This window comes from Diadema setosum, chromosome 14 (assembly GCF_964275005.1).
Source record: "Diadema setosum chromosome 14, eeDiaSeto1, whole genome shotgun sequence".
Taxonomy (NCBI): domain Eukaryota; kingdom Metazoa; phylum Echinodermata; class Echinoidea; order Diadematoida; family Diadematidae; genus Diadema; species Diadema setosum.
Window position 1 is genome coordinate 1,916,716 of NC_092698.1, and position 15,521 is coordinate 1,932,236.

General features: G+C 38.4%; 1 protein-coding gene across 1 annotated transcript; it reads left to right on the forward strand.

The window, feature by feature from the left end:
- The first annotated feature begins 406 nt into the window (after positions 1-406).
- Positions 407-12,808, forward strand: LOC140237629 (protein KTI12 homolog). The gene is made up of 9 exons (XM_072317555.1): positions 407-616; positions 3,765-3,816; positions 4,601-4,653; positions 5,438-5,493; positions 5,953-6,032; positions 7,792-7,951; positions 8,354-8,416; positions 10,715-10,783; positions 11,615-12,808. Exons 1-9 carry the CDS (start codon positions 466-468, stop codon positions 11,756-11,758), a joined length of 828 nt encoding a protein of 275 aa, XP_072173656.1. The 5' UTR covers positions 407-465; the 3' UTR covers positions 11,759-12,808.
- The last annotated feature ends 2,713 nt before the right edge of the window (positions 12,809-15,521 follow it).

A 15,521-nucleotide genomic window follows, 5' to 3' on the forward strand; every position in this document is an offset into this window, starting at 1 on the left:
CATATCATTTGAACCATTTAGTAGAGTCCAGACCTTTTTGTTGTTCGCAAAATTAACAGTGGGAACTTGGGTGTAGACTAGACAGTAGTTGAGCACTATGACGTTTGTTTCGCGTACATTCCCACTCACGCCATAAAATCAAACAACATCAGCACCATTATGACGCTTAAACATGACCATTGTGACATCACAATAAAACAACGCAAGGTCACTGCGCCGAATATTCAAGTCGAGCGCATTTAACAGTGCGCTGCCATCTACTGTACAGGATCCGTGCAATGGCGGCTCCCACAACGCAAAATGGCAGCTCCCTCGCGCGGCTGCCTCTCTACTGGACTACGCCCTCTTGTGGTATAATCTCTTTGGTAGCAGCACAGTGCAGGTGTGCGATGTGGATGTTATGTGGCAAGGATTCCGTGACTTCAGACTGAAGTAAAAGCAGACGCTACCTTTCAAAAATTTACCATGCCACTTGTTCTTCTATGTGGCTTTCCCTCCAGTGGAAAGAGCAAACGAGCGGAAGAATTGAAAGCTTTTATCGAATCAAGTAGTGACAGAAAACTGCATTCTGTCAGTGACGAGAATGTTGGAATTGACAAAAACACGGTATATGCAGGTACGATAATTTACTTAGTCCCGCTAATTGCATATCGTGTCAGTTATGTTGAATACTTCCTATATGTGCTCCGGTTCGGTTTAATCAGAGGAGCGAGCTGTGTCGAGTTTCTGGTCTGTATTTCACTGGTCACTGTACAAAGCACTGATAATTTTATTCAGTTCTTCTGGCTTCGTTGGATTTCACATAAATATAATTGAAAACTTTGAAAACCGGATCAACTCATGAAAACATGTTTGCTTGTGCGTGGGAATGCAGCATATGCGTTGGACATGATCTAGAGTCCTAACCAACTGTTAGTGTTCAACTTCTAGTAAGGGACTAGGGGGCCTAGCTAGTATACTCACAGTAGTAGTATGGTTGAGGGGTCTAGATATCGCGCACGAAACTTTGTGATGCTCTTATAATAGAAATTATTCCACAATCGTACCTGAATTTCTCAATAAATATCACAAAAATGCAGAAAAATCACCTCCCAGAATCTCCTGATGATACGATGACGAGTGTTTAGTGCGCTGTCGCCGTTTGTATGTCGGACTTAATAATTTTATGCGTTCAATTTCTCGGGGTATGTAAAGGTCGCGCAGCTGCCCTATGTAGTTTCATGCGTGAAAGTGTCTGCCCCTCTGCGGCTGTAACGTGCTTCGGCTTTCGTAGAATATTATAAACGATCGATCGAACAAATTACGAATTCTATCGGCTACGAACGAGACAAGCGAGACGACTCGTCTAGGCTACAACATCCTTAAAACAGATTTTAAGCTAAGGTAGGTAAATTACAAGGTAAAAAATTGGAAATTTAGTGAAAAATTTGTTCGAAATCAAAATTTCTTACCTGCTTCCCTCTCATGTTTAGCGGTTGTCAGGTATGTTTATTCCGTGGGCGTATCGGCAAATTTTGCGCTTAGTCCTACAGTACGCGTAATATTGCTTGCTATACGCAGTTACGCTATGCGCGACCATTAAGTCCCTGTGCGAGAGCTAGTACCCTTACTATACTAGTCTAGTAGACAGATTATAGTATGAGTATTGACTGTATTATGACGTGTTTATGATGAATGGGGCTTTTAAGTTGAGCACACTTGCACGCTGGTTCTGGTTGTCCAACTGCTGCATTATTGTGAAATAGGGTCTAGTCCACCACTCCATTCACCGCCATTCATTTCGTCATAGCGCGGCTGGGGACTTCTTTCAACCTCCATGACCATAGACTTTGCACATGCACACGCAGAACAGAGGGGACCGATATCACGATTTGGCCCCAACTGGTAGCGCACTACTCCCTTGTGCAAGTATTGTGATATGGCATTTCAACTTTACTTATACTCACTTGGATTTAGAGACGTAAAGCATTGCTTATTTGCGCCTCCAGGTTTCACTATCCCTCTGATATGGGCTGTACTTTAGGGGATGGCTGTTCCAGTGTTTCTCAAGGATAGTTTTGAATTGATTTACACTTGTTGCTCTGACAGCTGCATCTGGCAAGGAGTTCCAGTTGTTTAATACAGCAGCGAACAGGTTGGATCTGGGTTTTCTGACTTTCATGCAGTGGCCTCTGATTCTGGAGCTATCTACCAATTGGAAAAATTTGCGTACATCAAGGCGGTCAATCCCGTTCATGATCTTATAGATTTGTAGAACCTCTGCTCTTTGTCTCCTGTATGCAAGAGTCTCCAAACCCAGGGCTTTCAGTCTGTCTGGATATTCCAGGTGGCAAAGATGTGGAAGTTGACGTGTGGCTCTTTGCTGCAATTTCTCTAGCAAATCCTCATCTTTTTTTAACATTGGACACCATACCGAGTTACAATATTCTAGTGTGGGTCTGACGATAGACTTGTAGAGCTTGAGCCATCGTCTTTCATTCAGGCTGGAAAAGGATCTTTTCAGAATGCCAAGCTTGGTATTGGCTCTTTTGGTTATCTCAGCAACGTGCTCGGTGAACGAAAGTGCAGAATCAAAGGTCACTCCAAGGTCTTTCTCATGATCAGGGACAGGGATCTTGCTTTGGCAACTTTATTTGTGCAAGTTGTGAAAAGAATGAGGATTACAGTGGTTAACATGTTTGATAATGCAGATATGTTTTTTTTTTTTTTTTTTTTTTAACATGCTAGAATCATTTTCACCTCTAAATTTAAAAGTCTTCTGCAAAAGTGCAATAAGCAAAATATGAAATGGGGGGATAAGGGGAATCTCCCACTTTTCTACTTGCTATGCTACAATGATACTCAACAGGATCCATCACTCTGAATGTATTGGACTTGTGTCATGCAATGCAGGTAGGCTGTGTTTATGTAAATGACAAGGACACAAAGGTGCAAGTAGAAAAGGCTGCATCTTTTAGTGGCTGATTCATGTGAGCGCTATCTTACAGGCTTCTACTAATGTAAAAGCCATGAGTTGGCATGAGAATGTTGGTACTGGTAGGGAGTGTATTCCATGCCAGTACGGTCTTCAGTGGAAAAAAAGAAAAGAAAAAAGAGTTCCGATACAATTGGGTTCCTGCTAACCGCACCAGTGACTCCACCGTGTTAGGTTCCTGCAGAAATAGATCTGGAACTTGTTTGGATGGTATTGTGTACCATGTCTGTGTAGGGCATGGGCGTCAAAAGATGATCTGTGTTGATGGCTATGTTGTCCTTTTTTTTTGTAGAGAATATTGAGGCAGAACTTAAGTTGTTTGATCAAGCCTGACACACTATAGTAGAATCTCTGCAGGACAAATCGAGCTGCTCGTTGCTGTACTGTCTCAATTCTGGATGCATCCTTCGTGGTGAATGGATTTCAGATGATGGCACAGTATTTCAATGGTGGTCTCACGAGGAAGAAGTATAACTAGGCCCTCTGTCGTATCTTCTGTGAAGAATGTGGTAGGTTCCTATTTATTAGTCCTTCCCTTCCTCAGGCCCTATCAGCTCCAAACCTATACAAGATGTAGTAGTGACATTACAGAATCAAATTCTTGAGCAACCAATTATCTCTTTGAAACCTTTAAAGAGGGGTTCAAATAAGATATTGAAGTACAATTCTAGATGAATTATACATCCGCTATTGAACCAGGTTGATATCTAGAATAAATAAAAACCAGATTTTGTTTAATTTTATTCCGGCTATGCCCATACTGTGTTAATGTTGGTTGTCTTCCATGCAGATTCAAAGAAAGAAAAAGAAGCAAGAGGAAAGCTGAAATCTGCTACTCAAAGGTATGCACTATGACCAATCATACAAGAGCTTCAGTACGGTAATTGAATTAGAATGAAATTTGATAAGATGCCAACAGTCATTTCCAGGCAAGTTATCCAGTGTAGGAGGCTTTAAAATCTTGTAAACTGCCATGGACAAAAGAGATTTTTCGCATTTCTTGGTTGAAGATGCTGGAGGACACAGAAACACAGTATTTCTTTTATTTGGACTTAAATGACAATATGGATTAATCAAAATCTAAGTTTTTTTATGTGATGACAATATCAATGATTATGTGATGTGTCAAATGGATAGTTTGGTTTTCTTTGAGAAGTTTCAGGTTTCCAACATTTTTTTTTTAAGATAATGAGAAACCTCTTTTGAAATATGAAGAAAGTATGATACAATTTTAAGAGATATTCAAAGTTTATTGATTAATTGGTTTAGAAATGGCTAAGATATCCAGAAACAGATATGTCTGAATGAAAGATAGGACCCACCTTTTTATTAGGAGCGCTTTGTTTTACTTTCTTTGGGGATATCTCAGCCATTTCAAAGCCTATTTTCATCAAATAAACTTTGAATAGCTCGTAAAATTGTATACTCTTTCATATTTTTTAAGTGGTTTCTAATTATGTGGCAAAAGGTTAATATCTGAATCCCCCACTTCAACCAAAACTCTATCATTCCGTTAACATTTTGGGAAATATCATTTGGAATTATTATTCATTCAGTGCCCTAAGTGATGTGCAGAGAACACATTTCTGTCACTGCCCTGAATAAAAACATTTACTCTTATTTCAGATTACTCTCAAAAGAAGATGTTGTCATCCTTGACTCCCTGAACTATATCAAAGGTGAGCAGTATTACAAATATGGATATTTTGTAGAAAGAAAGACTTAATTAAGAATGTACGGTAGTCATATTGGCTAGCATGAAACAGAAAAATAAAACTTAACCTGAAGCTACATTTCAAGCTACTCTAACCCTGGGTCCCCACTTAATCATGTCATGTCTTCCAATTTTGTGAATCTTGCTGTTGCTTTCTGTAAATTATTAAATTATGCAACTAGATTGCCATCTTCAGTTATTTAGATTGATATGTGACGATCGTAGCTTACGACAACCGGAATGCTTCAAGAAATGACTGTGCTCGTTTTCTATAATGTGAAATGAATAATGTATGGGATGCTGTATTTACAAAGTACCGGATCCATTTATGACTGAGAACAAAATCTTTGAAAGATCTTTTTAGACTTGTTGAGTGATGCTAGTGATCTCTTTTTGTTACAAACTGTAAGACGAGGAATGTTCGCATGCATTTTAATTTTGCAATTTTTGCGAGTGCCAACATTCGCGAAATTAAAATGCACACGAAAGTTCTTGCCTACACAATATGCATTGGATGCCAGTGGCAATTCGCGAAAATTTCATGCAGCGAGAAAGGTCGTCGCCTCCAATTCGTGAATTTTCACGCCGCGAATATATCGTGTTTTACACTAACAGACACAAATCTGTAGAATCCTTTTACCTTGTGTTGCCTCTTATACAATCTATTCATCCACCTATTCGCGTGTCCATCAATCTATTTATCCATTTGTTCATCCTTCTATCTCTCTATCCATTCATCCTCTCTTCAGGTTTCAGATATGAACTCTACTGTGCTGTCAAGTCATCACAGACACCTCACTGTGTTGTGAGTATCCAACAGAATATTTCGTGATAACTTTGATGAGAAATTTTCTCATGCGGAGAAAGTGTAATGATTTTCTCAATTAAAAGTATATTTCAGAAGACCTATTTTACTAACAACAAGAAAGTAGCCATTGTGTGCATACTTGTAATATTTGAAATTCTGCTTGTATTAGAGAAAGGTTAGGAGGACAACAAAAGTGTAATTTATATCATTGTTGTTTGCTAAAGGCATTATCCTTTTAATGTCATAGTGTATAAGGATTTTAAAAAAAAAAAAAAAATGTGGGTTACATGGTAAATACCAGTTGTACATATTTAAAAGGAACCTTCCTATTTTACCTTCTTGTCAGTAATTATTTGAGTTTGAGTCAATTTTACACTTTCGGGTGTGCAAGAGATCCAGATTTTCATTGTTTGGGGGTGTAATCTGTGTAATTGCACTTTTACAATCTGCTGGCAGATTTTCTGCAACACTCCAGCAGAGATGGCATCAGATTGGAATGGAAGGAGACCCGAGGAGGAGAAATATTCCCAAGAGATGTAAGACTGATCATTCTTTACTTTCTCTAGAGAACGTGGGTGCTTGTATGTAAATAGTGATGGCGTTGCCGAATGTATCCAGATAGCTTGTTTTGAGGTCTTTGAAGTGGCAGAATTGAGGATTATAATGTACAGGTATGCTCTTTATATATTAATGTAAAGTGTTCTTTTCTTTTGAATGCAGAGCAACTGTTCATCAGTGACTGAAGCCACAAAATCTTGAAACAAAGAGGCAGGATTCTTATTTACAGAATAATTGTTTTTTGTACTTATTTCAGTCTAGTCTAGAATGCTGGCAAAGTGAGGGTTAGGCAGAGTTAGTATGCTGTATTTGAAACTGTTAATATTGTCGCTGTTTTGAGTGTAGCACAGCTAAATTACTATACAGTGTTTGTTGTGAATTGTGTCATAGTGTTCACTTGATGAGATGGGAAAGACTGTGATTAACCCATTTAGGACAAGTCCCGTGTATACTTGGGCAGGGGTCTGTGGGAAATGCATGTTGTAGCAAAATCAGCCTGTCCTCAATGTTCAGGTTAAGTTAAATCAATGCTGCTAACTTTTTACAAGGTTGTGACCCATGAAATGTTATAACTCTTCTTTCTCAATGCTGCATCTGCTGATGAGATTTAATCAATATTGGCATCTGTTTATAATTTGATAACCCATAAAGGTTTCTTTCCCTTTTTCAAAAAACAGTTAACACATGTGCAAGGACTGTATTTCATATACAGTAGCACACAGGAGAAAGTGCAGTATGGTTGGGTGTTCATAATATCGGACACCTAACGTTTTTCTATCAATAGAAACGTGAAAAATCTCACAATTTGCCTGAAATTTTACTCACGTGTGGAGAAAATACTCCGGATTCACAAGCGCGCACTGCAAATGCGATCTGAGGTACGCGCTCTAGATGGCGGCTTCGAACGCGTGGGGTGTCATTTTTTCCGCACTCAGTTGCCGGGCTCATATCGACCGACCACCCCGCCCTCTATTGACAATACGTATAAAGCGTACTTAAACACGTTTTTTCGACAAGCTGCTGTTTTTTTCTAGTCGTAATTTTTTTCCCCAATAATATTTGAATATATTTTGAATCCTTCGATATTACTTTTGAAGGACTGTTTGATGAATTTGACTTGATTTTCATTAGGAAACTTTTCATCGTAATTGAAATAAATTAGATGAGTCGGTTTGTTTTTTCACATTCATTTCTCGTTTCTGCATCAACTCGTACGGTCGTAGCGGGCGACAAAATGTTTATGTCATGTGTATGTGTAACGTGTGCACGATCGTACAAGCGGTGGTGACAATTTTGCGGTCAAAATCGTCAAATTTATTACGGAAGGATACTCTACATCTAACAACGAGTCAGCAATGGTAGGCCTAGTTATATGTAGTTACACGATAAACCGTATTCGATTTTGCTAAATTTCGGTAATTTTGAGGGAATAGTTAGTTGTTTTCGCCACATTTTACTCGGTAGCGTAGCCCAGTGAAGAATCGAACACCGTTGCGCGTAGTCCCATGCGTACATTTTCTTTCTGTACGCGCAATGCCATTATAATGCGCGGTCGGTCGTTATGGACCCGGTCGGTGGGTTGGACCCCTACCATACATCTTGTAAACCCAGTTAAATGTATTAACTGTCTGGGTTATAAGCCTGTACCATAGATCAATTTCACCTCTCTGTATAGGCTGGTCTATTCCTGACGATGGTGTTATTATGAGTATGTTCATTTTGGTTTTTATCTCTTAGATTAGATGCCCTGGTAATGAGATTTGAACCTCCGGAGTCCAAAAATCGATGGGACTCCCCACTCTTCACAGTCATGCCGACAGATGAGCTCCCTTGCTCTGCAATATGTGACGCACTCTTCCACAGAAAGGCCCCTCCCCCAAATCTATCCACCGTTTCAGTGAGTATACATTGATTTGTAGGCAATGTTCCTTGTGGTGATTAGAACACACAGTTATGAACCATTATTATGCTTTGTTTGCCAGTCAACATGCTTCATGTCTATGCGATGACTTGCCTTTCTTCATTGGTCATTAACCCGTTGAAGACTAGTCTCAAGCATACTCTGGCAGGTGTCAATGGGAAATTATTTTTATAGCAAAGTCATCTCGTCGTCAACGGGGTGAGAAAGTATTATCCCACAGATAAAATTGTATTGAAAGCTGTGAAATAAAATGGAGCAATATGGAGGAACTAGGAGCACTCTCAATGGAGATATGATATCCAGGGAAGGGATTAAAATGCTACATATGAATGCCAATTTTGTTTCAAAAAGACTTTGTTGTCCTGCCTTTTATTGCAGCAACCACTGTCGGCTACCAACTTCCTGTATGAACTTGACAAGAGGACGCAGGAGGCAGTTACAGTAAGATTTAAATTCTCTTATATCTGGAAGCTTATAAGTGCCACCAGGAAGATGAGATGGTTCCATGCCTTCTTGACCTTTTTTGGTCCAAGGAGGTGAGAAGACAAGATAATTCCTCCCCTTCTTGGAAGTGAGAAGGCGAGATTCGAGATCTGAAATCCTTGACTTCTTGTGATGGGAAGGCAAGAGGGAAGATCTTCTTTTCTGTTCTTGGGTCCAAGAATGCAAATATGAGATCTTGTCTTCTTGCGTTTTGGGTGAAAGAAGGTAAGAGGGTGAGTTATTAGACCTTGTCTTCCAAATTTCTCCTTTCCGCAAAGACAAGAATACAAAATCTCAGACCGGTAAGTCATAACTAGCCTTCACTTCATGCCTCCTTGAAACCCAAAAGGTTGAATTGTCTTCTTGGTGGAACCTATAAACTTTCGTACATATCTGACCTGTAGAAAACACCAAGCAAATTGTTTGTTTGTTTGTTCATTTCCATCTGTGAAGATGGCTGGATAGCCCATATTCAGCTATGTTAAGCTGGTCTTCCATGGGGTCCAGTTGGATGTGAGGTGGGACCACTTCACCGGGTTAAACACCCTGCTCTTTGCGATGAATGAATGAAGCGGGTTCTTTTACATGCATGAGTTGTTACTCTCTCATACACAGGACCTCCATTTTATGTCCTATCCGAGGGACAGAGTGTTTTGCCTCTTGCTAGAGGGGACGGTATGCTTACACACAACATTGCTCAGTCCAGACTCGGGTTCGAACCCGGGCCGCGTGATCGTGAGGCAGACGCGCTACCGACTGAGCCAACTCGCCACCCTACGAATCATCGTATTTAATAATCACTGACATGCATACACACCCACCTTCCCACTTGTCTTGGGATTAACTATAAAAATCAAAGTCTGGCAGGCGAAATAAATGGTGAATTATAACTTTGCTTTTTCAAAAGTATGAGGCTCACATCAAAATACCCTTTCAAGTAAGTGGGAAGAGTATTGCTTGTAATGACATGCCAAACACAGCTTCACTGTATTGATTTCAAAAAGATAGAACAATGATTATTACAGTAATAGTTCCTATGGCCTCCTTTGAGGTTTCAGTCATGTAAGAATGAATTATCAAAAATGACCACAAATATGAGGAAAATGTCACTGGAATTCTCTTTTTCAAAGGAATAAGTTTTGCTGTGTAATTGTACCACATAAAAGTCCAATCTTAGACAACTGCACTGGCTGCCAGTAGAGCAATGGATTGACTTCAAGATCTTAATCATGTATTTATGTGTTTGCAAGAACTAGGCCCTATTTATCTTCAACAGCTCATAACAAAATATTGTCCAGCAAGAAATCTTCGCTCTCAGTCCAAACTTTTGTTGTACATCCCCACAATATCAACACAGTTTTACGGCGCAAGATCTTTTCAACTGGCAGCAGCAGAGTTATGGAACAAATTACCCACGTATCTCAAGCAAACCAACACAGTAGATGATTTTAAGCGTTTGTTGAAAACATATCTCTTTAACATGTCCGTGGACTAGGTTAAAACTATACAATGTTTGTTACAGCTCTGTCACTTTTCATTTCGTTTTGCCTCCTCTCTTTCTCTCATGTCTATTTTCCTAATTTTTATTAGTTCCTTCCTTCAATGTGCATAGAGACATTAATATATTTTTGTGATATGCGCTATACAAAAATAGGTTTATTATTATTATCATTATTTCTGAAAAAAATTATTCATCAGGCTTTCAGTCCTCTCTTTTGTGAGAAAGCATAATAAAAAGTCTCCTTGTGAAACATACTTACATGTCAGCCTCTCACTCCCTGGACAGTCATTAAAAGTTCCGTTTTAGGGAGCAGTGCTATATCACTGAACATCGCTTTCAAGTCAATACCAACAGAGAAGCAGATGTTCCCTCACGAAACACATTCATCAGCAGTTTCCCTAACAGCTTGCAGATTTGTCCTTCTCTGTTTGTACCAGACACTTTGTTGTCATCTTCACTATTGCTTCACAGTTACTCAGCAAAAACAGTAATTTCCCAACACATCATTGACAGTGAGATCTGAATATTTTCTCGTTCTTCCAGAACTCAGCTAAATCTGTATGGAGAAAGAAAATGACTGTTTTTCATACTCTCATTGATTACAATGTACTTTACAGCTACAGAAAATGACTGTTTTTCATACTCTCATTGCTTACAATGTACTTTACAGCTGTAGGCTGCTTCAGAGATACTGACATTATTTTGTGTTTTGTAGATGCTTATGGTGTGCTCAATTGCATTACTTCCTTCCATAGACTCTTGTAGCTGCACAGAAGACAAGTGTTCCTGGAGATGAGGTTGCTATCCCTGGGGCAAAGGACCGAATATCCTTGCTCATTTCAAATACCTTACTAAAAACGAATCTTGAGTTGTTTTGAGAGTTGCTTGTTTTTCTTAGTATATACAAGAACTTTCGATTTCTCGTGATGTGCTTAATAATTGAAGTGAATTGTTTTGTGGATTTTATTAAGAGGACCCACAAATCTCATATTAATAGTATGTATATATGAATATCATGTGAGTGTATATATAATGATGTGTGCTGTGTAAATTCTCTTTCTTCTGTTGTCCTCGTCCCTTGTTTAAACAATCATTTGTTGTGCAGGTCCCCTTTGTACCCAACACATTACCTCCATAATACGTGAAGATAATACTGTGTATTTTCCAACTGTCCTCACACTGTAATGGAACCACATCATACAGTGGAACCTTCTTATAACGAGGTCAGATGTAGTGAGATTCTTGATGTAATGCAAGGCAATTTTGCAGGTCCCATCCCTTTTATGTTCTTGTGATTTTTCCCGTGATATTGAAAAATACTTGATACAGCGCACTCCCGTTATAACAAATGTAGTAATTACAAAATTCTTGTTACATCAAAGTAAAAATTCAGGTCCAAAATTATCGTCCATATCTCTTTACATACATTACTGTTCAGCTATAATGAAATTTTGATGCAACAAAAGGAAACTGCCTGTTAAAAGGACTTCATTATAAAAGGAGTCGCCTGTATAAAGAGGTAATTTCAGTGATCCCAAGAAGCTTGTTATATGGAGAATCCCCTGTATGTGCTTCCCTTCACCTTGTGCTTGTTAGAGATCAGTAATTAAGAGGAACCCATGCAGTGGTGTCACATCCTTAACGCTTTTCATCACGTTCATCTAGCCAGGACCATCAACAATGCCGAGCTGCAGCGGCTACGACGACAGTTTATATCGTACACCAAGCTTCACCCCGTAGAGGACATCTCCCTACTGGCCAACATGTTTGTTCAGTACATCAACAATAGTATAAAATGAGACCTAGCAAGGCTATAGCTAGATATTTTATGAATATTTATTGCAGTTTAGCACAAACTATATGGTATGAAACTTCATGTTGTGTATGCAAGAAGCTGAGTTACAGTGGACAGATCTCGCAGCTGTGGAAAGAGTTTCATCTAGTTGAAAAACTGTTGTGATGTTGAGAATATCATAGTTCACAAACAAAAGTATTGCTAGGCATCTTCACATATTCTAAATGTTCTCCATTTACATTTAGGTGGCCTGCTTTATTTGGTCCAAACAAGGTTCAAATGTAACAATCAAAAGTCAGCATTTTGCCCTATGTGATAATTGGAGGAATGTGGCCCCAGGAGACAATTACATGTGAATATCAATAAAACATCAACTACAGATCAACAAGTTTTACAAAAGTAAACAAATGAGAATAGAAGTCACTCATTTTACGTGGTGGAGTATTGTAAAGACTCCTCGGAGTCAATCACATGATGATGCCCTTCCTTGGATGACCTATTTGTCCACTTTTTAATTTATTTTTTTAGTCATTGAATATCCGTAATTTTATATGTCATTGCAAATAATAAATTCAAATCATCAGGTCTCTAGACACAATCAAACATCCTCCAGTGGAAACCGATTTCTTCATTGAACTTCAGCTATTTTGAGGGGTGATGCAACATTTGCTCCTGCGACAATTGCTCCGGTCTTATTTTCTCCAAGGACTTAGAGTGACAGGGTTGTGATACGGGTTTAGGTTTAGTTTGATAATATGACGATTAGGGTTAGGGTTAAATTTGTTTGTAGAATTTATGATTGGCTTAGCATGCAGAAATTTCATGGGAGTAATTGTCGCAGGAGCAAATGTCATGGAACCATTTTGAGGAGGGGGTATTTTGGTGTACAACTCAACCAAATGAGATCTACCGTATTGCCATAAGATGATCCCAGAAAATGTCATATTAAATGTATGTGTAGAACTGTCAAAAGTATGTGTAACATCCTGTACAGATCAAAATAAAAATTACTAACATTAAAGATGTTGTTTTTTATAATGTTTAATATGAATAAAGTCAGAAAATATTAATATTTGGAATAGTAAGATTGAACATTTTGTTGGAGTTCTCACTCTCTCTCTCCCTCTCTCTCTCTGCCACACACATATACCCCCTCACACGCACACACACACACATAAAACACAAATGAAGGGGTCTGTGCAATATAGTGCTAACCCACACTTTTGTCAAAATTGAGTTACATGCATTTTCATAATCCTTATCCTTCACTCTAACGTCCATGAAAATATCATATTTAAATTCAACCAATAAGATGGTAAAAAATCCATGCATTCATGTTTTATTAATGTACAATGTATGGACTTTCCAAACATTCAACAGCGATTATCTCAAAATGACTATTGTGTGGGTTAGCACTATATTGCACCGACCCCTTCAAATCTCCTAGAGGATTATTATCATTTTCTGCCTCCAGTCAAAGGCCATCACTTGGGAAATTTAGTTCCACGAGTCAAAATAGTACTTGTATTTGTGTTACTGTCACAAAGTCATATTAGGGGCCTACATAACATACAGCAGAACTAGCCAGACAAGTAAAGTGCACTCCCGTTATAATGAACATGGCTATACCGAAATTCTTGTTACAACAGAGTACGGAAATTCAGGATCCCAAAATAACTGTATCTACATATCTTTATATACTTTTATTATTTGGCTACAATGAAATTTCAATGTAACGAAAGAAAATTACTGGTCCCGAAGACTTCGTTATAGCGGGAATTGCCTGTAACTATCTTTATATAATTTATTGTTCTACGACAAAATTTCAATATGATGAAAGAAAATTGCTGTTCCAAGGACTTCGTTATAACAGGAGTCACCTGAAAATTGAATTTGCAGTGTATGTTTTTAGTCATTCTTTATCACTGTCATTCAAGAAATCATACAATTACACACCATAAAGTTTGAAATGAAGTGTGGCATCTACTGTTTACGCCATATATTTCGCGAGTTTCAATTTTCGCAAATCAGAACTTCCGATATTTCGCGAGTAGTTAGATTCGCGATCGTGGAGTCTTATACCGAACAGAGAAATGTATACGCGTACATCACATTCATAGCATGATCAGAGTCGATATTTTCATGTGTCTTTAATATCGCGAATAGCACCCGACTCGCAAAATTAGCAAAGATAAAGACCTTGCGAAATATCTGGCGTATACAGGATGTTGCAATATTGTAGCTAGAGACAGGCTTGTCTAGAGACCAGAGGACATCACTGCTTTCAGTTCAGTGGAAATGGAACTTCAAATCTTCCATGTTCAGCCAGTGAAATGAAGTGAAATTTTAAACTGATGAAATTTCTACATCAAGTTTTTATTACATCTCGCATCTGATAGACAAATTGCCCTACATCGTAGTGAATAGTAAGTAGGCACTGTATTGATCAGCCTTTTAGTATATAGTAACCATGACAAAAGAAAACACGGGCGTGCATACCCCACCAAGATTCAAACCCATGACCTCCTGATCACTGGACAGGTGTCTTGTTTCATTCATTTACGTTGATGTAACGCAATTTGTCAATCAGCGGAAGTGAAATTCACCAGTTTTGGAAACAATGTTTGAGGTACAACGTACAAATACACATGAGAGGTGGAGGAATTTTGCTTTGTTTTCAGTGAACATCAGTAGCATGTTTATTGCCATACTGTGACAGAGACATAAATGACAAAGCAATATACATGTCTAAAGTTAACATTAAACAGAATTAAAGTTGTACACATTTGTATACACTTATAAACAACAGATAACAAAGTCAAATCCTGTACAAAACAAAAGAGCAGGGCAAAAGATGTGCAATAAAAAAAAGTAGGTACATGTACTGCTAGTAGCTCCAATGACAATGAACAATCCTTGATTTCTTTTCGGCACTGCTCAAAAAAAACCAAAAAAAAAATATCTACATACAACTCTTCCAACAGATAGTTTATAAAGATTTGATACACTGTACGAACATACACTGTACGAACATACCTTGTAATAACTTCTTTCTTTTTTTTAATGTGTCAGTTTTAAAGCCTGGAAGAACATACGAAATCTGTGTTTATGTCCTGCTCCACTAAAATGCATGCAATTCATCACTTCCACATTTAAAGGCAGAAGTGTAACACTTCACTGAAATCATAGCAAATCATAAGTGTGTGAAAGGCTTGCATTGAAATACAGTCAATCTTGCTGAAGACGACCTCGCACAAGTCGAATATTCGCCCAAGTCAAAGGTCTTTTCAAGTCCTCTTCACTTTATATATCCTATTGATTTTAAGCCCTCAAAAGTGAAATTTTCTCTTCAGTCGAAGCTATTTCTTTAGTCCAAATATATTTGACTTTGGCAAAGTTGACTGTACTACAGGAAAAAGGTACAGTATCTGTAAAATTTACTCAGAAAAGTACTGTAAAAGTGGATATTTTCGCGCGACTAATTTTTCGCTCTCGGCCGGATAAGAAGAGTTTCGCGTGTTTTTAATTCCGCGGTATCAAGACATCAACTACAGGAACATATGGCAAGCAGAAATATTCGCGTGCTTTTATTTTCGCGCTAGTTTCTGATTGCGCGAAATGCGCGAAAATTTCAACACCGCGAAAATTTCCACTTTTACAGTAGTCAATTTGAATGTGACAACATATAAACTGCACGCAAGATAGAAAAGGTAAAACTTACCACTGTATTACATAGTACAGTGCATCTTCAAATTTTAAAGTCAGTG

Excerpts from the sequence above, each read along its gene's own strand:
- LOC140237629 (XM_072317555.1), top strand. The coding sequence starts at position 466 with ATGCCACTTGTTCTTCTATGTGGCTTTCCCTCCAGTGGAAAGAGCAAA. Across the intron at positions 6,033-7,791 it reads GAGAAATATTCCCAAGAGAT|ATTAGATGCCCTGGTAATGA; the intron begins GTAAGACTGATC and ends TTTATCTCTTAG. Across the intron at positions 7,952-8,353 it reads CAAATCTATCCACCGTTTCA|CAACCACTGTCGGCTACCAA; the intron begins GTGAGTATACAT and ends CTTTTATTGCAG.